At 39.6% G+C, this 22,461-nt stretch overlaps 1 protein-coding gene across 1 annotated transcript in view; it reads right to left on the reverse strand.

The window, feature by feature from the left end:
* Nucleotides 1-22,461, reverse strand: part of LOC121683471 (E3 ubiquitin-protein ligase rnf213-alpha-like) — a 140,184-nt gene that overhangs the window by 46,380 nt on the left and 71,343 nt on the right. Inside the window, exons 35-46 of the mRNA XM_042063102.1 lie at nt 19,755-19,911; nt 18,427-18,644; nt 18,036-18,176; nt 16,942-17,109; nt 12,790-14,296; nt 11,883-12,073; nt 8,992-9,147; nt 5,172-8,726; nt 4,929-5,065; nt 4,720-4,818; nt 2,055-2,170; nt 1,738-1,860 (exon numbers count right to left, since the gene is read on the reverse strand). Coding sequence (XP_041919036.1) covers nt 1,738-1,860; nt 2,055-2,170; nt 4,720-4,818; nt 4,929-5,065; nt 5,172-8,726; nt 8,992-9,147; nt 11,883-12,073; nt 12,790-14,296; nt 16,942-17,109; nt 18,036-18,176; nt 18,427-18,644; nt 19,755-19,911 — 6,568 coding nt within the window. The remainder of the gene's footprint in view (nt 1-1,737; nt 1,861-2,054; nt 2,171-4,719; nt 4,819-4,928; nt 5,066-5,171; nt 8,727-8,991; nt 9,148-11,882; nt 12,074-12,789; nt 14,297-16,941; nt 17,110-18,035; nt 18,177-18,426; nt 18,645-19,754; nt 19,912-22,461) is intronic.

Here is a 22,461-nt window from a genome sequence, read left to right on the forward strand (position 1 = left end):
TAAGTCTACGCCTTGGACAAGTTCCAACACTGTGGAAGACATCATGTCTCACCCCTGTCCCTAAAAAGCCACATCCTAGTGAGCTTAATGACTAAAGACCTGCTGCTCTAACATCACATGTAATGAAGACAATGGAGCGACTCGTCTTAGGTACGCTCAGACCCCAGGTACCCCACCGCAGATTGCGAACGCTGTCAGACCCAAGTTTCCGTTGTATTTATTAATCGTTCAATCCTTAGTGTAAACTGCGCCTGTATCTGCCTTTCTCCGCCCATAAACGCAATTTACGAACGTCCACAACTGAATGGCAGCGCCTACATACAAGCGCAGTTCAATGAAGTTAACTGATGACAACATTAAAAAGAATCAAATGTTTAGCGATCATGAAATAATACCATACATGATAAGATGTAAACAAGCAGGGAGATAATGAAGATCAGTAGTTCTACTCAAACTGCTTGTGCACGTAGGCTATGGAAGACTTTTTACGCTAAACTCCCACTTTCCCCTGGATCCTCCCATGAATGCATATGCATGACATGACAAACGCAATCTGCCACTTTCAGCTTCCTCGACAGGCAGTTTGTGCTTTTACATAATTGCGGCCTGTTTGTACATACCTCGCAATGATTTTACACGCACATTGCGAAATAAATACGCCTGAAGTAGGCGCAAAAGCGTTAGTACATCTGGCCCTGAGTGTCATCCACTCCACAGCACTATTGTTAAGCAGAAGAGCCTGATCAGCTGGAGACTTCGCTCACTGCCTTGCACAACAGACAGACTGAGGAAGTCATTCATCCCCAGGGCCATTGAACTGTTCAATGCATCACTTAAGGGAAGAGGAGAAATAGACTTCTCCGCATAGTCTGTCTGCCTCTTCACCACCTCCATGTCTTGAACTGTCTGTCCACTAGCCACTTTACCATTGTCTTCTGCCTCACTGTTTGCGTGCTTTACTAGCACATATATGCACAACCCCTCCCTCCATGCCACAGCCGAACTGTGACCACACTTATACTTTTCTTAATATAGTTATTTATATATAGATATATAGATTTTATTCTCACACTGTTGCACTATTTGACTTACTCATTTGCACCATCACCATGACACTCATTCACAAAGAGCACCTTACCTTACTTTATGCACAGAGGACCACAGGCTCAATCCCTGCTTCAGTCATTGCAAGCGCACCTGATTGATTAATCACCCACTATGTGGATAGTGTTTTTTAGAATTGATTTAGATTAAGTTTTATTTAGTATAATTTGTATTTTAGTATATTTAGTATATACTTTATCTACTACAGTCCTTATTGCTTAGTTGTGTTTTTTATATTATATACTTTTAATTACTTTTTCTGCTGTTAGTGAATGTGTGTGTGTATGTTGTCTGTATGCTACTGTGACCTTGAATTTCCCCTAGGGATCAATAAAGTATCTATCTATCTATCTATCTATCTATTATCATTGGAGTCAGGTGACTATGGTAAGCGTTTGACTACATATTGCACTTTGCATAATTTGTATGTGACAAATACAAATATGATTTGATATCTGTTTGTGTGTGTTATATGTGTTTTTCTTTGTTTTAACAGTTGCTGCCGTAATACAACAATTTCCTTTTGGGTATCAATAAATATAGCTAGCCCGCTTGTCAGTGTATCATATTGCTATCATGAATGAATAGATACTGTATCTCCATACTTTTTACTGAATGTACAGTGGGTATTACCAAAGCATGAGGCAGAACTCTTCTGTAGAATCTCTGAGACGGTCATACTCTGTAGCTGGTATATGTCACCAGGAAATCCAAAGGTTGGAATAAGCTCATCGAGGTGCAGTGACGTCCAATCATCTAAAGAGGAATTTTTTACAGCCTTAACAACACCACAATTACACACTTACCACAGACTCACATGATTAAAATATTCTAAATTGCTTGAGATTGAATTATTATTTTAAATATTCTATTACATTACTTTCAAACCATTAATATTAATAATAAAACAAAATATGTAGAAACATCACAAAATATGTTGAATGGATCACCTCCAAAAGAAGCAATGTAGCCACATCCTCCTGAAATTCTTGGTAATCTTGTGATAAGAACAACATCAAACTCAGGTGTGTCCTTCATCACGCTTCTCAGGTGAGTTATATTATGTCTGAGGGGGGAAATTGGAATTAAGGGGAAAGATTGGCCAAGAAATCCTGAATAAAGTTGCTTTATTTTGCTTAGTTGCTTACTTTTAGGGCTAAAATGCTTCGTGAATTAACTTTAAAAAAATAGGAGTCCTAAGTTACGAGTGATGAAGTTACAAGTGCAAGCATCTCATATCAAATGACCATGGCATTACGCTAAGCAACACAAATGCCATACATAGCAACATACATCTCCTCCCTATTCACACAAGAAATGAATGATGCTGAATCTCTGCTTAGCATGCTAAATCTCCGCTTAGCATTTTAATAACAGAAGGGGCACATTTATGTTGACCACTAGAACATGACTCATATGTCTGTAACTCTATAAAACACTTAAATAAAGGACGCACACCATCCAGCACATACACATGGAAACCGATATTTTGGGCACTTGTTTGGCCACAAACTCAAAACGTGAACTAGGGCCAAGGCTGCACCACTGCACCCAGGGTTGCTAGGCAACATCAAATAAACAAAATGAGAGTCTTTCAGTGTGTATTAAATGTGTACGTGTGATTACGAATGGATTTATGTGGTTTGCAATTAGAATAAACAAGAAATAACATTTCCAATGGCTGTTTATTGTCCTTAGGTTTACAGAAACACCTATTCATATTAATACGTATGGAACGACCACTGTTTATTACATGGCCCAGAATGCCTTGCATGTCTTTACAACAAAACAACACTGTAAAACCTAATTGCCCGTAAACATATGAATTTGCATACTTGTAACATTTTTAATAATACTCTCCCATCATGACATTTAACAATAATGAAAAATTTGATTTGAATACCATCAATGTGAAAATAACTGTACTATGTTAGCTATATATAGCTAATGTTCTCCTTGATGTCCATAAACACCCATGGCAGAGCAATGAATTGATGAGCGTGGCAAGGCTGGACAGAGACACTGTGTACACTGGGAAGGCATTGTGGCAGAATTATAGTAGCAAAGGTGAAGGATGACAGATACCAAGCCAAATGATGTAAACTTTTGGAAAGTTTTCTTTTTTTTTAGCTTGTGCACCCTCACATTGGAGTCCCGAGTTGGTATCGATATGTGACAGTGATAGTGACAGTGACAGTTCCTGAGATATGGACGACTTCCTGTTTCGGAGCTTCGCCGTCAATTTCGTTTGGCTGTGACGGGCAAACGCTTTCGAAAATCAAAAATCCTTCTGGTAACTTTTGTGAGGCTTGGTCCAAGGATCATGTACGTCAAGTTTCGTGGCGTTCGGACCAAATTTGTGACCTGTGAACATTTAGTTTCACTTTGTGTTACATCCAATATGGCGGACGAACGACACGATCACTTGACGTCATCTTCGCCAGCAACTTACACCGGTACTGACCGGACGTTTTAAAGTTGGAACGGTGTCTCTGTCTCAGAGGGTCTAGGCGCTAGAGCTGGCCAAAAATTAGGGAGACGGGAATAAGAAAATTTAAGAAGAACAGTAAGTGTGCTGCTTTCAGTAAAATATCCCGTAGTTGAATAGCCGCATAACATTAGCCCTGCCACACAAGTAGGTCTCACTGCAGAAAACAGGATCCAAGCTGGATCTAGGTCCGGTCATAATAATCATAATCTGTGAAGTGTGGGGTGATATTTTTTTTCGTTATTTTTTATAATTTATTTTATTACCAATTTCTGGGATTCTGACTGGACAAAGCGATTGTCAGTCAAAGGTTCCAACTAGGGCTGCCAAGCCATTAAAAAAAATCTAATGAATTACACACTCTGTGATTAATTAATATAAATAATTCACATGCATCCATTTGTGCTATGAATGTATTTTTAAAAAATATTTCAATTAAAAAGTTGGCAGATTAGTGAATCAATGAAATGCCAAACCAGCATTATAGACTTTAAGGCAATAAGTTTCAGGTATTTTTGGCAACTTTAGAGCTCTACCTGGAGTTGCAAAATATTTATATTTTACTTTGCCTTTGTAGCCTAAATAGCCTTCTTCTCAAGGCTTGTTCTGCACAAGGAATATGCTTTTGTTGTTTAGGCGATGAACTAACATCAGTCAAATATCTATACTATAGTATATATATATATATATATATATATATATATATATATACACTATACTATACTATACTGGCAGATTAGGCGCCCTTTGGTGCATTAACGCCACCTACAGGATCACGTCAATGTACGATAGGGTGCAAGTGTGGATATAGCAGGAGTTGGGTTTAGATCCAGCTTCACCCCTAGTGTTTTGCAGCGAGGTCCATCTCATGCCACCGGACCTATCAGTCTCTGTAGGCTACTGTTGTCCTGTTGCTACCCCCAGTGAAACAGGTGTTTTCAAAGCATCCTTTTTCTTGCTTGAGTGATCGTGTTAGAGTGGATAACGGCGTTGTTGATGTGAGAGCACGTTTTGACGTAAATGTAAAGTCCCTGCCACTTTTGTTATTTCATGAATATGAAAAGGTTTATCACAAGGGAGTCCTACAGAACATTTTACTACCTCTGTGTGACAAAGGATCATCCTACCTTACACAAAATAGAATGCGCTGACTTTGTTTTGCACATTCAAAGTAAGACTGCAATAGTACCAGCTTGCGTGCTCCTGTATCAGCTACAAGGAAGTCTCTACAAACATAAATAAAGAAATATATATTAAATAAAGAATTTTACTTGGCTGTGATGATAGGTGATGCAATTGCATATCTGTATGCTAAATCTACTTAACAGGGAATTACCTCAGTGTCTGAGTAAATGACTGCTCTGTGTAAAACTCATTGAGCAGGTAGAGGCAAGAGTCATTTTCTCCAATGTTGAGTTGGTTGTTGATTTGCTCCAGATCTCTTTTATTCAGGAGACGGGAAAATGTGGACACCTGTAACCAATTAGTAAAATAATGTTGTATTGTGGAGTCATTATTTACTATTGTGATGATAATTATGTGAGGCTGCTTGGTTGCATACAGTATGCAGTGCACTAACCTCAATATTAAGTCCTTTGGGGTATTCTCTGTATTTCATCAGGGTCTTTATCATATTCCCATGAGGCTGTTTGACAAAATATACCTCAAGCAAGATGTCATGAATTGCACAAGTATACTTTGATGCTTTCAACACTGAATCAGGAGTTGCACACTGAAGTAGCTTTTCCTTGGCCAAGTCAAGAATTTCTTTTCCGTCAGAATCATCCAGTTCATCAGTTCTGTCTGAATCATGCCGTTCCTGATGTCTGGAAACAATGTCTGGACAACACTGTAATAGCACAGATGCACACGTGTCTTCGGTGTATCCTATAATGCAGTCATGCTTTTTCCTCGAGATGTCTGCCACTTCTTCCGATTGATACATGTCAGTTGTCACAAGTGTCTTCAACCAGTTCTCCAGTTCATTCTGCATTTCCTTCGCATAGGGTGGGAGGATATTGCTGATCTCCACACAGTGTTTCTCCAGACGGTTCAGAAGTGGAGTAGGGAACTGTTTATATACTGTGCTCTTCTCTTCAATGACAATGAGTCGGAACTCATCTTTTACTCTACACTTCACACGATGGGACCCAAGCCCAAGATCTACATAGTAACTGCCCCCTAACTTCACATAGCATTGATTCAGGGCATCGTAGAGACTCTCATAGAGACTCTGAATATTCAGCAGTATGACTGCTCTCCCTGTCTCCATGCATGTCTTCACTCTGTTTACAATGCGACACACCTGGGAATACTCTTCATCATGTGGGAATCCAGATCCAAAGATGACCTCAGTGCTTTCTTCATTGATAATTCCCTGCAGTTTCAGAATTTGTAGTGCTGCATGGTTTGTTGTTGGTAAGAGAAGATACCTGGATGTAAAACCTGATGTGCATATCATCAGGTTTTCTCTAAGCAAAGAAATTGTGTCACATTTTTCTGTTTTCTGACCAAAAACATCCCCGAATATTTTAAGAATATCAATGGAATCAAATCCACCAAAATTCCGCTGAACAGCTTTGGTAAGCTCCTCATTTGAAGGTCTTCCATTTGTTTCTATGGCATATGACACAATTAGCTTAACGAGACTGTAAAAGTCCCTGAGTCCAAAGAATTCACCGAACTGTTCCTGTTCACAAAGCACCTTTTGGTAAAACTCAGTAAGTGAAGAAATGAGTATCTTAATTTCAGGGAGTATGTGCTTTTCATCATGGGGACATATAGCAAGAGCTGTGTTCTCCAACTCTTCAAACTCTGGAGATGTTCTCAGGACCAGAATACCTCTGTTCATCTTTGCTGGATCCAGTGACCAGTTGGAAATCCCAATGAATGCAACCTTTTTGAAGTCTTCAGGTTGCTCATCATCAATGCAACCAAATTCCAAAAGTGGGTGCAGTGTTTTCAAAGGCATCTTTGGGGAGTCTTCTGCCAGTCCAATTTCATCAAGGACCACCACAGAGACATATTCATCTAGATTCTTCTCCCTCTGAAACTGTGTACACTGTCTGAACACAGAGATGATACCATCGGGGGAAGAGTGAGGGCTGCACTGAAAGGAAGCAAGCTGGGCTTTTTTGAAGCCTTTGAAGAGTTCACTTTGGGAGCTTTTCCCCTGCATTGCATGGGCAGCAATAGTCTTGGATAACGATTTGGAACTCCCTGGTTTACCAACAAGGAATAATGGAATTCTCAAATTCATGCAAACAACCATCATGAACACATTTTCCTTCAGGGCATCATTCTTTGCCACAGAACCTGGACAGTCAACATGGTCAATGAACACTTTTTTGCATGACTCTATCTCAGTGCTGATAGCCTCAGAAGTCAATAGTAATTCCTCGGCAACCTTTTCCAGATATGCATCACGATTTTCAAGAGATGCCATGTAGCAAACTCCGATTGCAAGGATGAGGGATCGAACCAACTCATGTACACCTATATTGGTACTATTACTATGTTTGTCCATTTCAGGGAATAATGTGACCTTTTGCTGATAAAACCACATGACTGTTTTCATGCAGCGCTCAATGTCTCTCAGACTGACCATCCTACATTCATCAGTTAAACCAGCCATGTGCATCTGAGAAGCAGAGATAACATTTGTGAATAGGGACTCATGCTCTTTTGGAAGTTTTTCTTTTTGGAAGAATGTTTTAACCATCTGTTGGATGTACAGCTCTTGTGTCTTCTCATTTAATTTTCCAAAGTCCCAGACAAGTGGTGAAAGACTTGGAGGTAAAGGCTGAACTCTGTAGACCAGCTGCCTCATTGGAATTTGTCCTAGTTTCTCTTCTGTATTCTCAGACTTTACTTGGTACCCGAGGCCAGCTTTCTCCAGTTGTTCAATGGCTTCCTGTGAGTGTTTCCTATAGGGATTGCATGCCGCAATGATTTTTAGACGACGTGCATCAATTGGTTCTCCATTCACAGATTTGTCACAGATAACTTCCTTGATTGCATTCACAGCTTCTGTTGTGTTTGCCTCATCAAAAAACAGAACAGTGTCCATTGCTAGAGCCTCATTCCGTTTTGAAATCTCAACAGCCTCTTTAACTTTTTTGTAAATTGTTTCTGATGTTGTGCCTCCATGAACCCTCACCACAATCATATTTTTGCCCTCTTTCCCAGACCTCAGCAGATCACACATGAACTGCACCAGTCGAGTTTTCCCACATCCAGTTTCACCCATGATGATGACAGGGATGTCAGACTCAAATCGCAGATGAATGGCAAGGATTTTCATCACATTGTCAAGTGTCAGCTGATAGGTGTCATCTGGATCTGTGACGTTGATGACACCTAGAACTCTACTTATGATGTCCAGCTGTTCTTTCCGTGGAAGTATCTCAAACTCTATATTAAATGGAACCCTTTGTGTCCTCAACTGGTGAAAAAGCACTCTGTCAATCACCTTCTGTTCTACAATCTCTCCAGTACGAGAATCGATGGCATTCAAGTTATGAATGTGGAACCCCAGAAATGTCATGGAATTGTTGTCAGCATTAAACATGATGTAGGGGTGAGCTTGTTGTTCCCAACGTCTTCTGAGTTGGAAATCTTGTAGATCAACATCTTCATCAGTGTTCATTTCTTTCTCAGTACTTTCATCACTTATCATTAGTGATCGCATGGAGAAATCCTTGGACATTGTTATCATGAATTTCACAACAAATTTCTTGAAGCCAGTAAGGTCTTGACTTAAGATGTCACTGCAGAAGATTGATTGCTCACATTTCTTTAACTGCATATTGAGGAAGTGTGTGAAGTTTCTGAGTTCTCCCCATGAGGGTGTTCTGTTGTCACAGTAACGCATGAGGCATTGTAACCACTCCTTAGGGGTATCCTCACATGAAAAACGTTCAAATGAAAAATTCTCAAGCTGGTTCTGTTCATATCTTTTGAAGTATTGGTATGTCCGCTGAAAGGCTTCACTGGAAAATTCTGCCTGATCCATTAACTGATACTCCTCATCAGATGATCCTCCTTCAGACAGGTACTTATGTGTCTCCTCTGGCGACAGGCATTTGACATTTGGGAACATTTCCAGAAATGCCTCTTCCATTTTGGTGGGAATCTGTGTGATAAACAAATACTATTGGTTGGATGGAGTATAACATATTTCTTCAAACAAATATTACCATGCAGATCAGTGAGCATAGGCCAAATACAATAATTTATCCTACAGTACGTGATTAAACAAAAAGCAAACAAAATATGGAAAACAACTACATCCACTGAATAAAATGCAAGATTGATTTTCTAAAATGAGTGATGATGACTATTGCATTTTCATTGTATTACATCCCTTATTAAGTCACTAATTTACTGCATTACTATACCTCAGAGTTATGTCTATCACATTCTCTATTTGTTCGTCTTGTGTATTCCACCAAGTACACATGGGAGTTGTTGCACCTCCACATGGATCCGTCTGGGCTCTGAAAGCATCTCAATACAAACAGCTGGAGCAGGAATGAGTAAAGACCCTTGGATACCTGGAAGTACAATAATAATAATAATAATAATAATAATAATAATAATAATAATAATAAAACAAAAAAAAAATCATTCAAATGCAACATTCAAATTCTCCCTTATTTCCGTTTGAGAGGAATTCCTATCATTGAGAGCTGTGAATGCCTCTTTGGATTAACGCCAACATGCCGAGTGATATAAATAGGCAATGTTGTGTTTGCAGTGTAGATAAAACCATGTTTGAAGAGAAGAAACAAGATATCCTTTCAATCACTAAGGGCAATGTGAGGTCACTGGCGATTGTGACAGATGAACTAGCAGCAGGGGTGACGAATAACAGGGAATTTTGGGAGTGTTTTGTCATGTGTTTACAGTGTGTACTGTTGAGACATAAGTTCATGAAGATATTCATGACTTCATGACTCCACTGTCACTAGCTTTGAAATAGTACAGGCTGAGATAGGAAGAGTGATTTGAAGAAAGGGTGTGTGGGGGGGGGGTGTCATTCTTATTATCAACAGATTGTGTAATCAAGAGCATATCTCTAGGTTTGTTTTCATTAACCCTGAAAATGCACAGATCCAAAATGAAAAACGAGTTATGGAAATGTGAATATGGCAAAACGTCACAAATATAACGTTTTTACACTCTACTGAGGTGGTTTTTCAGACTTATCAAAATAGCACTATTTCGCAAAAGTGAAATGGAAACACATTTCACATTTAGGTGAGTCACATGGCAGTAAATGCATTCAAGAAGGTGGCGTGTTTCGTGTGGTCTAATGAGACAGGATTATTTTAAGAGTTGATTTGAGGTGAGGACATCGGTGCAAGTCTACTCTCACCAATAACAAAATGCAAGCATTTATAATGTTAAATGTGGGCTATGTCCTCTCAAAATTGTCACACATCGCTGCCAAGTATACCGGTTTTGCTTAATGGAAACATTTGCAATTCTGCTTTGTCTTGTTTTGACAAATATCGCTTTATTTTGCACAAATCTGTAATGGAAACACAGCTACTGTTAAAGAGAGTCAGTCTGCAATCTGTGCATTGAACTACATCCCTTTATTACATAACCATTATTTGCAAAGGGTATTTCCACATGTGTGATTAGAGCATGTGATGTCATCCACTCGGACAGAGCTCGAGCTGCAGTTTTTTCATTGTTGTTGACCTCTATGACATGACTCTTATATGTGGGACATCCGTGGCCTACTGGTTAGGAAGCAAGGCACTTAACCCCCAACTGCTCCCTGGGTGTTAGATCAAGGGCTGGAAACTGCTCCAGGTGTGATCCTGATGAGCCCGCTGCTCCTAGGTCATGATAGATTTGATAATCTACAAAGTAACAAGGTTGTAGCAGCACAGCTGTTACATGTACTGAAGACAATGAGGCCTTGACTGGAGCTAAGAATCCTTTGTATATCAAATCTATCATGACCAGATTTACCCCATCCAGCAGGTCTCAGGTCAGCTCTTTGCCTCTGATGAAAATTTAGGCAAATTGGCAAAGTTTTGTAAAAGCACTCAGTATTACAATGTAACAACTATATGTAGGTACCCACAAATACATAATGCAAGTACAATGATAGTACCTGATAGTACATGTTGTTACACAGGTTGTACCACTGTACCTAATTAGGTAGGTACACTGTAACAGCGACACATTAAAATAAAGTGTTACCCATTTATTTTATATTTGGCCTGTTATGAAATCATGAATTGAACAATTTAAGCACAGCTCAGCTTTAAGAAACTCAAATAGCCTAGATGTATGCTTAGCATTTTGTGATCATTAAGGCTACTTTCACAAACTCTTAGTCAGCTGCATCCTCTGATTATTGATCTCAGTAAAAATTTCAAGTTTTTGCCTGAAAAGTTTCAAGTTTTGACACTGAAAGTTATTGGGTTAATATATACCGATATCTAGCCGATATTTGTAACATTTATTTTGTATTTGGCCTGTTATGAAATCATCAAATGTAAACACATTGTGAAACTTAAAGCCCAAATTTGGTAACATGCATGTCAAAATTTGCTGCAAATTCAAAACCGGATTACTCTGGAACGGCTAACTGTACAGGGGACTGCTTTACACCTTTGTGTTCGGTAAGGTCTCCGGTTTATTTTGATATGTGGTTTGTCATGTGTTGAACGAAGGGTTCGTGAAGTATTCCACCGAGATGAATGGGTAGGGAGATAGGTGCAGAACCTAGAATTTATGATTCCATTTAATAATATTATTTACTTGTCTCGTGAACCGTTCACCACAGCAATTAGAGACTCATCGTTTAAAAGCTGAGAAAAAGCTCTTTCATGTCATGTGATACTTGTGATGTCTGTATGATGAGTAGGCTGCTTCGCGAGTAGTTCAACTGAGAAGAATGGGTGAATTTGGACGCACTTCCTTTCTTGCCGTGCACTGTCACTTTCTCCACTGCGTAAAAGACTAAATTAATTTGCGCTGTGAATGCTAAGATTATTTTGACAGGCCATAGGCTAATAAAATAGACTATTAGTTGGACGCAAACCAGAATATTGAAAGAAGGGGGCACCAAGGCCACAGTGGCCTATAAACCTCTGATTTTCAAAGGGCATCACGGCCAACGCAAGGGGCAACGACGGCCATGGCCATCGTGGCCGCCATGAAATTCCTACCCTGGTTGTCACCCATCAGTAAAAGAACCTTCAGAATAAAATAAGCATCTAAAAATCAAACAAAACAAAAACAATACTGTTAACAGCAGACTTACCACAGGGGGAACATCAAAGTGGAATATCCTTGGCACTGTGTCAGTGGGCTTGTCCTCATATATCTGAAACTTCTGGATAATGTGTTCTGGTCTCAGCTGTGATTCAGTAAGTCTGATGGTTTCATGGGTGAAGTCTTCCTCTTTCAGTTCTTTCATTGCATTCACAAGACTTTTCACGTAAAGTGATTTTCCTTGGAAAACATTAATGAAGAAGTTAATTTACTATAAATGTGAACATTTCTCATATTGTCTAGATGTAATTACTGGTCACAGATAACACAAAATTTCCCAAAAGGGTAAAGAGCATGGGTTTGTGTAACACTTAAAGTTTCTTATCACACACAAACATCTGGAAAATGTACTAAAAATATCAAAAGTTTCATTCATTCAAAGTTTTTTTCCTATGTTGGCAAAATAAATGTTTGGATAATGTTTCTTCCAGTTTACACTTTTCTGTTTTAGCTGGAAGATCAGAAAACTGAAAAAAAAAAGCTGGGAAGTCATTCTCGGATCACCAGTCTCAGGGATTTTGTATGTGTGAGTGTGTGAGCTGGTGGATGTAGAGAGTTCGAGCAACAAAGAAAAGATACAAATGTTTTTTTGTTTTTTTTTTAAATGAAATGCATCTTATTGGTTGCATTGGAAGAAGCACATTATACATCCAACCATAGTAATACTTAAAGCTTTGTGATGAGTGGTCTTGCAAAAAACTTTGACATAAAAACCCCCCACAAGTTTTCTATATTTAAGACAGAGACAAGACCAAGTCAAAGTACAGTTGATTCCGGGACAAGACCGAGACTGCGTAAAAGTGGGCTCGAGACTAACAGGCAGTTTCCAGTACTACAGCACTGTTGCACAGTGAAAAACAAATATTTTGTTTAGAGCTATTGAGCAAACGTCTTACCCATGCCAGCATGCTCTGAGAAGACAAGTTTGGTCCTTTGTGGAAAGAGCTGAAAGCGGTGTAATTTTCCAAATCCCTTTTCAGCCCCAGAGGGCAATTTGTGTTGAGCCTTAAGGTACAGTTTAATCTCTTGATTTCGGCGTGGGTTCTCCGAAAGTGTTCTTTTGAAATTGTCAAAGGCAGTAGCAACATAACTATGACTGGCTTTTGAATCACAACAAATGATCAACCTGTAATTTTCTGTGGCTGCACTATCTTGCGTTTTCGATAGATTGTAGTATGTGGACTCCAGTTTTCTTGAGACCTCATGATTGAGTTTGTCTGCATTCAGCAAACTGTAGATCTTCTCATGTATGTTGCCAGACTGGAGAGCTCTTCTGAGGATCAGCTCAACCTCCTCTGCTGTTGTCTCAGGTGTGCAGATCAGGATCTCGTCATAGCTTGGCAGAGGCTGTTCTTCATCTTTGTACACTGACAGACAAAGTGGTGCCATTTCAACATATTTACAGGAGATGAGATTTGGTTTTCCAGCTTCCAAGCCAAACGGTAGTTTTCGTTGTACTACGGCTGTTGAAGAATTAGCTATATGCTGTATGGTTTCTCCCAACACATCTAAATCCACAAATTTATCTGACACAAGTCCTGAAAGTTTGTTGTGGTATGTCTTCCAAAGCATCACAATCTTATCATCCGTGTGGTTTAAGTTTTCAAACATTGTTGAAATCTCATCCTGTGTCATTGCAAAAGATGACATTTGATCAGAGGAGTGCCCCCCTTTGAATTTCATTTGACTACCAAGCACATCATCTTTTGCTTTCTCATATTTTTCACTCCATTCTCGGACCCAATCATCATCATCTTGATGCTCATCAATATGTTCCATCACAAAATCTCTATATTCATCAATGTCTTCTGGACTTCTCCCTCCCTCGTGTGCTTGCTGTTCACAATACATTATTCCTGCCTTGCCCACTTTCTCAGGAAGTCCAAACCCTATGAAATATTCTAAGTGATCTGGATAAATGTAAAGGAACTTTTTGAGCAGGGCTGAACCTTGTGTTCCACTGTCTTCAACTGGGGTCTGGAGTGCATCGTTAAGAGCATCCTTTACATCTTCGTCTGTGATGTCCTCTTTCATGACGGACAACATGTTGAGCAAACTAGCACTAATTTCGTGTTTGTGTTGTACTTCTGCCATTGAGCAGCACAGATTCATCAGCTGCTTTGCTGTGAAACAATTCAGGGAATAGTATTTATTCCTTTTTGTCTCCACATACTTCAGCCACTCTGAGAGGCAACACTTCATGCTGTCACAGAGTCCCTTCAGCTCCTTTAGCAGAGGTCTTTGTCCTTTGATTTTCACGTTGGTGATTCCAAAGTTCACCCAGATTTTGGTTTCCCGCTCACGCTTACAGTAGGCTGTCATCTCCCAGTCTTTGAAAAGAACATGACCAGCATCGCAGAGTTCAAGGAAGGATGTTCCGACATTGATTACGTGCTCCAATACCTGGAAAATAAATTAGGACAGGACATGATTTCATGTTTGAAATTGTTGTTAACAAACACTGAGAAATTGTAATAAATGGAATAAAACTGATGGGCATACTGTATCCTACATAAGTATTAGCACAGGGATGACGTCACATTCTGACTGCAACCAGAGCACATAATGGAAAGCTGTGTTTTTCTTAAGTGGAAGTGGGGATCACATTGAATATACCAAGGTTCAAGAGGCAAACAACACAACGCTCAAACTATAATAATTTGAGCAATTCAACAAAGTTGTCTCATTGCCAAGTGACATTAATAACTGATTTCTTTAAAACAGAAAAGACCAACCCTTTTAAGGGTGCTTTACCTAAGAACCACCACTGGCGTTTAAAATCGGTATTGCAGTCCAAAATCAAAACATTTGAAAGTTTAGCCTCTTCCCTTCCAGACAGGATTCCCTACTATGCACAAATAGGCTGACACCAGACATAATTTTCACTGCATTTCTTACTTCCAGTAACTATATGCATGTGACAATAAACTTCCTTGTATCCTTGTATCCTTGTAGGTTGAGTATTCATCATCATCGAAGACTGTTCTCACCCCAGCCACAGACTGTTCACCCCACTCCCCTCAGGGAGGCGTTACAGGTCTCTCCACACCCGAACCAGCAGGTTCAGAGGAAGCTTCTTTCCTGCGACTGTCACCCTACTAAACTCTAGCTCTGCATCGCGGTGACATCCAACAAACTAAGCTCCCATCACCCCTTGCCCCGCCTGATGCCTCCTTGCCTGTGCCTGTTGAGGTGTCCACGACCATGGCAGCCTTGACAGGGACAACAAGGAGGCGGACATCCCCCAGCCACCCCCACAACTGCACAACTCCACAACTGTTACCACACTGCACATAACTGTACATACTGTACATATCTGTTTATATGGTTCATGCTAAATATCCATATTTATTCAGTTTTTCTGTAATATATTCTGTTAATACACTGCGTATATCTATATTGTTCTTATTACTACTATAATAGTACTGCCACTACATTGCACATATCTGTGTTGTTTATACATTGTTCATATTACATAGCCATATTTATTCTGCTCTTATAAGGTTACTGCTAATACACTACACATACTTATATTTAATTTATACTATTCTAAACCAACTTCTGAAAACAACTGTAGGCTACTGTCTCACTGCACTATATCTTTTGTCCTGTCTATGCACCACCTACTTTGTATATCACATTGCACTTTTTTTTTTGCTTTTTTGCACTTCTGGTTAGACACAAACTGCATTTCGTTGTCTCTGTACTTGTACTCTGCACAATGACAATAAAGTTGAATCTAATTCAATCCCAAGCTAAGAGTGCAATCTGGCAATGCCGAACATCAGAAGGCTACACTGGAAAACAGGTCTAATGACATCCACTAATGAGTTTAAATGATTTTACACCCAAAACACACTCATGACTGATTAATAAACATAAGAACAACCTTTTTGAGGGGTGCCCGAAGTGTGAAGACTGAGACTGACTATCTCTGAGACTGACTAGACAAAAAAAAGTTGGGTGACAATCCCCTCAACAAAGAATAAAAAGACATGACCCTCCCCTATTTTGCTCCGGTGGTCCATTCCATAAATACCGAACGGTCCCTAATAAGACTAACGTAGAATGAAACGTGGCGATTTTCTAGGCTGATTTGACATGGAACTATACTCTCATTCCGGCGTAATAATCTGATGCAGCTCAAACTTGTTGCTGGAAGGCCTACAGGGACTATTTTCAGGTGCTGCGTGATATCATTGTGCTGCTGCGCCCATGGTACGTTCACAACGTTCCTTGATTATTACGCCAGAATGAGAGTATAGTTCACCACATTTCATTTTTACACTTTCTTACTACACTTTCCAACTTGAGAAGAGACAAGTTTTAAAATGGGAAAATTGCTGGAAATCTTAGTCACTTTTAAGGGTGATGCTAGCAGGCGAGATGCTAATGGTCTAATCCGATTCAATGATCTTTGAATTCAATTAATTGTTTAACTTGGGGAGGGGAGGTGGAAAATCAGTGTAATTCCCGAAATGGTGGAATATCCCTTCTGGGAGTCTGGGTGATCCCAAAATATTCTGTAAAAAGGAATGCTCTCAAATTCTCTGCTTTGTATTCTCCAACTTGGGCAGCCTTGGCCCGCTGGTTAGCACTCTGGACTTGTAACCGGAGGGTTGCCGGTTCGAGCCCTGACCAGTGGGCCGCGGCTGAAGTGCCCTTGAGCAAAGGCACCTAACCCCTCACTGCTCCCCGAACGCCGCCGTTGAAGCAGGCAGCTCACTGCGCCGGGATTAGTGTGTGCTTCACCTCACTGTGTGTTCACTGTGTGCTGTTTGTGTTTCACTAATTCACCGATTGGGTTAAATGCAGAGACCAAATTTCCCTCACGGGATCAAAGAAGTATCTATACTATACTATACTATAGTATGATATTTTGGTCCTCAGAATACATTTCGTTCAAGGATAGATTTTCCTTGTTTTTTATTGTGAAATTATAATAGAATGACAAAGGATGTTTTTTTCATGACTCTTTTTACTCTCCTCCTAGGGGTGCCAATAGATAAGGAGGCTGCTGCAATAATCATTCAAACAATTATATTTACCTCCACATAATTTGTGATGCCATCTTCTCTGTTGTCATGAGTGACCGTGATCAGCATTAGTTTGTTCTGGAGTTCCTTGAGTTCAGTCAGGCTGTAATCCCTATATTTACTATTTCCATCGGAAGACACTTCTTTACATTTTAGAGCAATGCAATTTTCCAGAGTCACCTAACAGTTTCATCGGGGCAAATCACAAAGACAAAACAAGGTTCCAAATCAGCAAACTAACCATCACCCATCAAACAATGTTAGCAATGTCATCATGAAAATGACTTGAAAATTCAATGAAAACTAATTACATTCTGACTACTACATGCTACAAAATGTATCATAAAACTGCAATAAATTTGGGTAACACTTTACTTGACAGTATCAACATAAGAGTGACATGACACGGTCATGAACACATGACACTGTCATGACGCATGTAACCTAACCCTAGCTCTACCCCTAATCCTAACCTCTAACCCCAACCCTAACTCTAAACCTAACCCTAACTTGTTATAACAAAAACCGAATGTCACTTAATAACAGAAGCGTTATGTCATAAACGTTTATGACATGTTTATGACACGTTCATGATAGTGTCATGTCACTCTTATGTCGACACTGTCAAGTAAAGAGTAACCATAATTTGATTAACATGTTACGAAGTCATTTACTTGTATAAGCATGAAAAATGAACATGGAATGGTACATTCTAGGCAGATCGCACGTCAATGAAAGCACATTTTGCCTGCCACTGGAGTGCAGTGGCAATGGCTATCTGTGCTTTTCTTACTCATGTATATGCATTTATGGGAAGACGGGGGGGGGGGGGGGGGAATGGGAGTAATGCACAAAAATATGTGAGTAGAAGTGTTAATAGTGATTGATTAGGTATTCTGTATGTATGAAAACAGCGCACCTCTGTTTTGCAGGGAAACATTTCCACTTTTTAAAAGCAATCCAAATTGTGGTTAAATAAGTCAATTAGAGAAACTGAATCAGTATGAGAGCGCCAGTTTTTCTTCATTTTTTTGTTTGCCTTTCTAATGTCATACTTTCACTTCATCCACTTCCTTATCTGCTAGACTAGAGTATTAAGCATTTACCATGGTTTTCCCTGAAGGCCTTCTGATGGTGTAGATTCCACTTTCATTGATATCTGTTGCCTGACGCAAAGATGACCTCTCCACAGACCCATGTGTCTCATAAGCTATCTCAAGCCAGTCTCTGTTCTTGCAGGAGTCTCTCTAAAAAGTAATACAATATCAGGACAAATACTCACAAAAGGAAAATACATTCTCACCGATCTCACAATACGTGGCTGTATAGCATTTCATTTGGACATCAACAAGAGGATCTACTGCATTTTCACAACATTTAAACTATTTTATAATCATACTGCAAAGAACTAACCCAATGTATAAAGTTGTGATTTAGGACATGCCTTTCAGTATTAACATACCCATATAATAATATGTACAGCTGCAGCACACCTACCAGCTTTTCCTCAAGCTTTTTGTCATTTAGAAGTTCCGACTGAACTTCTCTCACTGCATCTCTGAATTCGGTGAATCCAGACTTTTCCGTTAATCCATAAATTAGGGGTGCAGCAGCAGAAATGGCATCTCTAAAGTAACACACTTTGTCGATATCCAGGGCATTTTCTCCAGCAGAGATCGACGCCAGTTCCACAAATGCAGATAGCTCTCCAGTATCTTTTCAAAAGAGGCAAAATAAATTTTAAGAAACACACCAAGAAAATGATTTAAATTGGGTTTAAATATACACCAATATATTCATATTCATACTTTCCTACTTATAGAAAATGGCATCGTTATGAGGCAGTGCATTAGTCTTGGAGAAAAACATGCATTTAGGGTGCGAGTTTTGCAACAAATTGATAGTGGTATCGGGAAGATAGCTTACGTCAAGGCAGGGAGATAGAAGAAGAGACCTCTATGTTGAAGTGAATTTACATAAACAAATCACATGCAACCAGAGTTACAATCATTCCGTTTCGTTTGTGTTTATATGTGTGTGTGTGTGTGTGTGTGTGTACATGCATGCATGTGAGTGTGTGCATGCCTGTGTGTGTGCATGTGTGCTGTCTATGTGTGTGTGTCTGGCTTGCATGTATATGCGTTTCTTTATGTGTGTGTGCATATGCGTGCATGCTTGTGTGTGAGTGTGTCTGTTCATATTATGTGTCTATGTGTGGGTTTGTTTGTTTGTGTTTGTGTTTGTGTTTGTGTTTGTGTGTGTGTGTGCGTGAATCATCTACTGGCAACCCTTAACTCGTTACTATCTTCAAGATGATTGGTGTACAGTCACTAACGTTAATTAATTCATTGTATGCTCCCCCCCTCCAATGAATTCCACGAAACTTAGCATTTTTCCTCAAATTCTCAAGATATTCACAGAAAACTGTGTCCACCTTATCTTCCTTTTGGGGGTCCAGTACGGCAGGTGGACGACAGAATCAAAAATCAATGGTTCTGTGTCATCCTTGTGGGGCTACAGGCCCACCAAGTTTGGTGCAGCCCAGCCTTTCAGTGTCCCGGGAATCAGAAAAAAAACGAAACCTATACCTGACTAAAGCTATACCTAAACCACTTTGTGCGTCTGACTCGCTCTGGCAGCAAAATATGCTCTCAAACTTGCACCCATAGTCTTACATACATTGATTATTATTTGGTAGACCAAATAAAGGGCAAACATGCAATACATCAGACTTGATTTTTTTTTAAATAATTTTCATTGTACTTTTTTGTTGAATTTATTTAGTAATTTCTAAATGTTACTCTGCACAATAAAGAAATATTTACCTTTGATGATCTCTTTGATCCAAGATATGAATCCTTTTTCCACACATTTGCTTAGTTCTTTTAGGAAACTGATGACATAGGGTGGAAACTTTTTCACTATTTCTCCTGCTTTGTGCATCTCTAGTGTCAGATCACGCAAACACGTATGACTCATTACCTGTTGAAGAACAATTATGAAGAACAAATGTGTCCTTTAGATTTATTAAACTATATCTAAAAAAAAGAGATAAACAATTCTTAAACAATTCTTCTCAGACATTCTTAAAGGATAGTTCCTACAATTTTTCACATAGATCTGTATATCAAGGTCACCGAGTGATCTCCAAATGTCCAAAGTGCCCTTTTGAAAAGGCCTACCCGTGATCTTTTTACCAATTAAGCAATGAGTACAATCAGTCACAATTAGTAGCCTTGAACATTTACCGGTAATAATTTATGGAATAACAATTTATGTTAAAACTAGATGTACCGAGCGGTACAAATATGACCGCCGCCCAGTCCAGCCCATTTTTTTTCCACAAAAATAAGTCACGTTTGTCAAATTGTGGTCATTTCCTACTTTGTTTCTTTTTTGTGTTTGTAATGGAGTGTGTGCAAAGTGTGTGGTTGTTTTTGTGTATATGTGTGCTTCTGTGTTTGTTTATTGAGTGTGTGTGCCTGCATGTCAGTTAGTTTTTTTGTTTGTGTTTTTTAGTGTGTGTGTTTGTGTGTGTGTGTGTGTGTGTGTATGTAGGTGTGTTTGTATGTGTGGGTGCATGTGTGTGAGGGTGTGTGTGTGTGTGTGCGTGTTTGTGCGTGACGTGTGTGTGCATGTATGTATGTGTATGTGCATGTGTAGCGTGCTATTCAACCACTTTACCAATAACCTAGCCCTTCTGTTACAATAATGCATACAGAACTGGTTCCTTCCTTCAAATATACTGGATGATTACAAAGCCAAATTGAATGAACCAGGTTGGGAATTTAGCCAGCAAATCAGGGAAACACCTACTCTTTGCGATAAGTGCCATGGGATCTTTCAATGGTCATGGTCAATTTCGTGCAGTTTTGACCATGTCAGCCAGAGATATTTTTTTGCATTTAGAGGGTGTCATACTGATCCTACACTTCTAATTTTGTGCAGTTTTGACCATGTCAGGTCACAGATACCTGTGATTTTAACACCTCCTTTTTAATTTTTTATTTCACCAACAAGGAGCACCCATGAGCAACAGGGGCAAGGAAAAACTCCCTTACCAAGGAAGAAACCTTGGGCAGATCCACGGCTCAAGGGGCTAACCCAACTGCCAGGGGTCTTGGTGTGTGTGTTGGGGGGATGACAGGGGAGATGGGATAGTGTGCTGTGTATGTGGGGAGAGGGCAGTGTGCAATATGTGTGTTGGAGAAGCTTCCTCATGAGACAATGTGCTGTGTATGTAGGGGAGAGGGGGGGGGGGGGGGGGGGGCAGTGTACTGCAAGTATGGTGAAGGGACTTACTATTACTAATTTTAGGCTAACCTTACCACGATGTTGGAAGAGACGTTGAGTAGGGAGAGTTCACTTTACTGGGGATGGGGAACGTTTATTACCCCAAACATTCAGCTCATGCAATAAAAAATAAACCATCTATAGCCTAATTTATCTCGTCCTGTAGTGCCCTTTCTTTGAAAAAAATCTTGGTTCGTGGCTACCAGGTTCATATTTCACTCTTAAAGGGTTACTTCGGAGTAAAAAACAACCTGAGGTTTACGGTAGATAACGGGTACAAACTTTCATTTGGGAGGAACATTACATTAATCAGAGGAGTTTTGAGCTAGACATTTATTGCATTAGCAACAAAATGGATTATAGAGTGTTGTGGCGAGAATACAACCATGTCAAAATAAATCCCTATTTGCAAACCACTGACAAAGTCAAAATAGCCTTTCACTTTGCTGATAGTGTCCATGGGTATCCTGCAGATACAGTAAACCAAAGTATTGCAAGTATTACAGAGAAGCTATAACAAGGAGGGTTTCTGAAAGCAACACACATTGCCTTATTTCTGTTCTGGTAATATCAAATCAGTGGGCAAGTTAGAAATCTTGCAGCTGTGCAGATCTGACTAATTCTTACAATACAAACAAGCATCACATTCAGCCAGATCAGCATGCTGGAAGAAGTAAAATGTGCCCACTGGTTTGAAGCTACCAGAATAGAAGATAAGGTTGTATTTATTCCGGACTATCCCTTTAAATGACTATTGTCCATCATCCAATAAAACTTCTGTGATGACATGGTGGAGCAGTAGAAGCTCAAACTGCGGATCCTCGAATGCACCATTGCAAATCTGTGTGAATTTTTAGCTTTAACTTTAACTCTTAGTTCTTCGTCTATAAACATGACAAATCTGTGTGTCTGTTGTGTCTGGATAAATAGTTGTTGAGAGAATTGTGAAGACTGAAAAAGCTGTTGGTAGCACCGGCTAACTAGCGCCAGATTTTGGAGTGCAGGGGACAAGCCGAGATGGGCTATGAGACATACGTTCACACTCGGTATCATGTTTCAACACACTTTAGGTCAATATCACACCGGAATTCTCCTTTAACTTTAACTCTTAGTTATATAAACATGAGAAAGTCTATACTGTAAGTCTTTATATTGACCCTTTCAAGAGAGTTCCATTATCAGCATCATAGTTACCACAAGACTTCCGTTTTAACATTCCATATGTTATCTTAATGCAGA

The sequence above is a fragment of the Alosa sapidissima genome, chromosome 15 (assembly GCF_018492685.1).
Source record: "Alosa sapidissima isolate fAloSap1 chromosome 15, fAloSap1.pri, whole genome shotgun sequence".
NCBI classification, from domain to species: Eukaryota; Metazoa; Chordata; class Actinopteri; order Clupeiformes; family Clupeidae; genus Alosa; species Alosa sapidissima.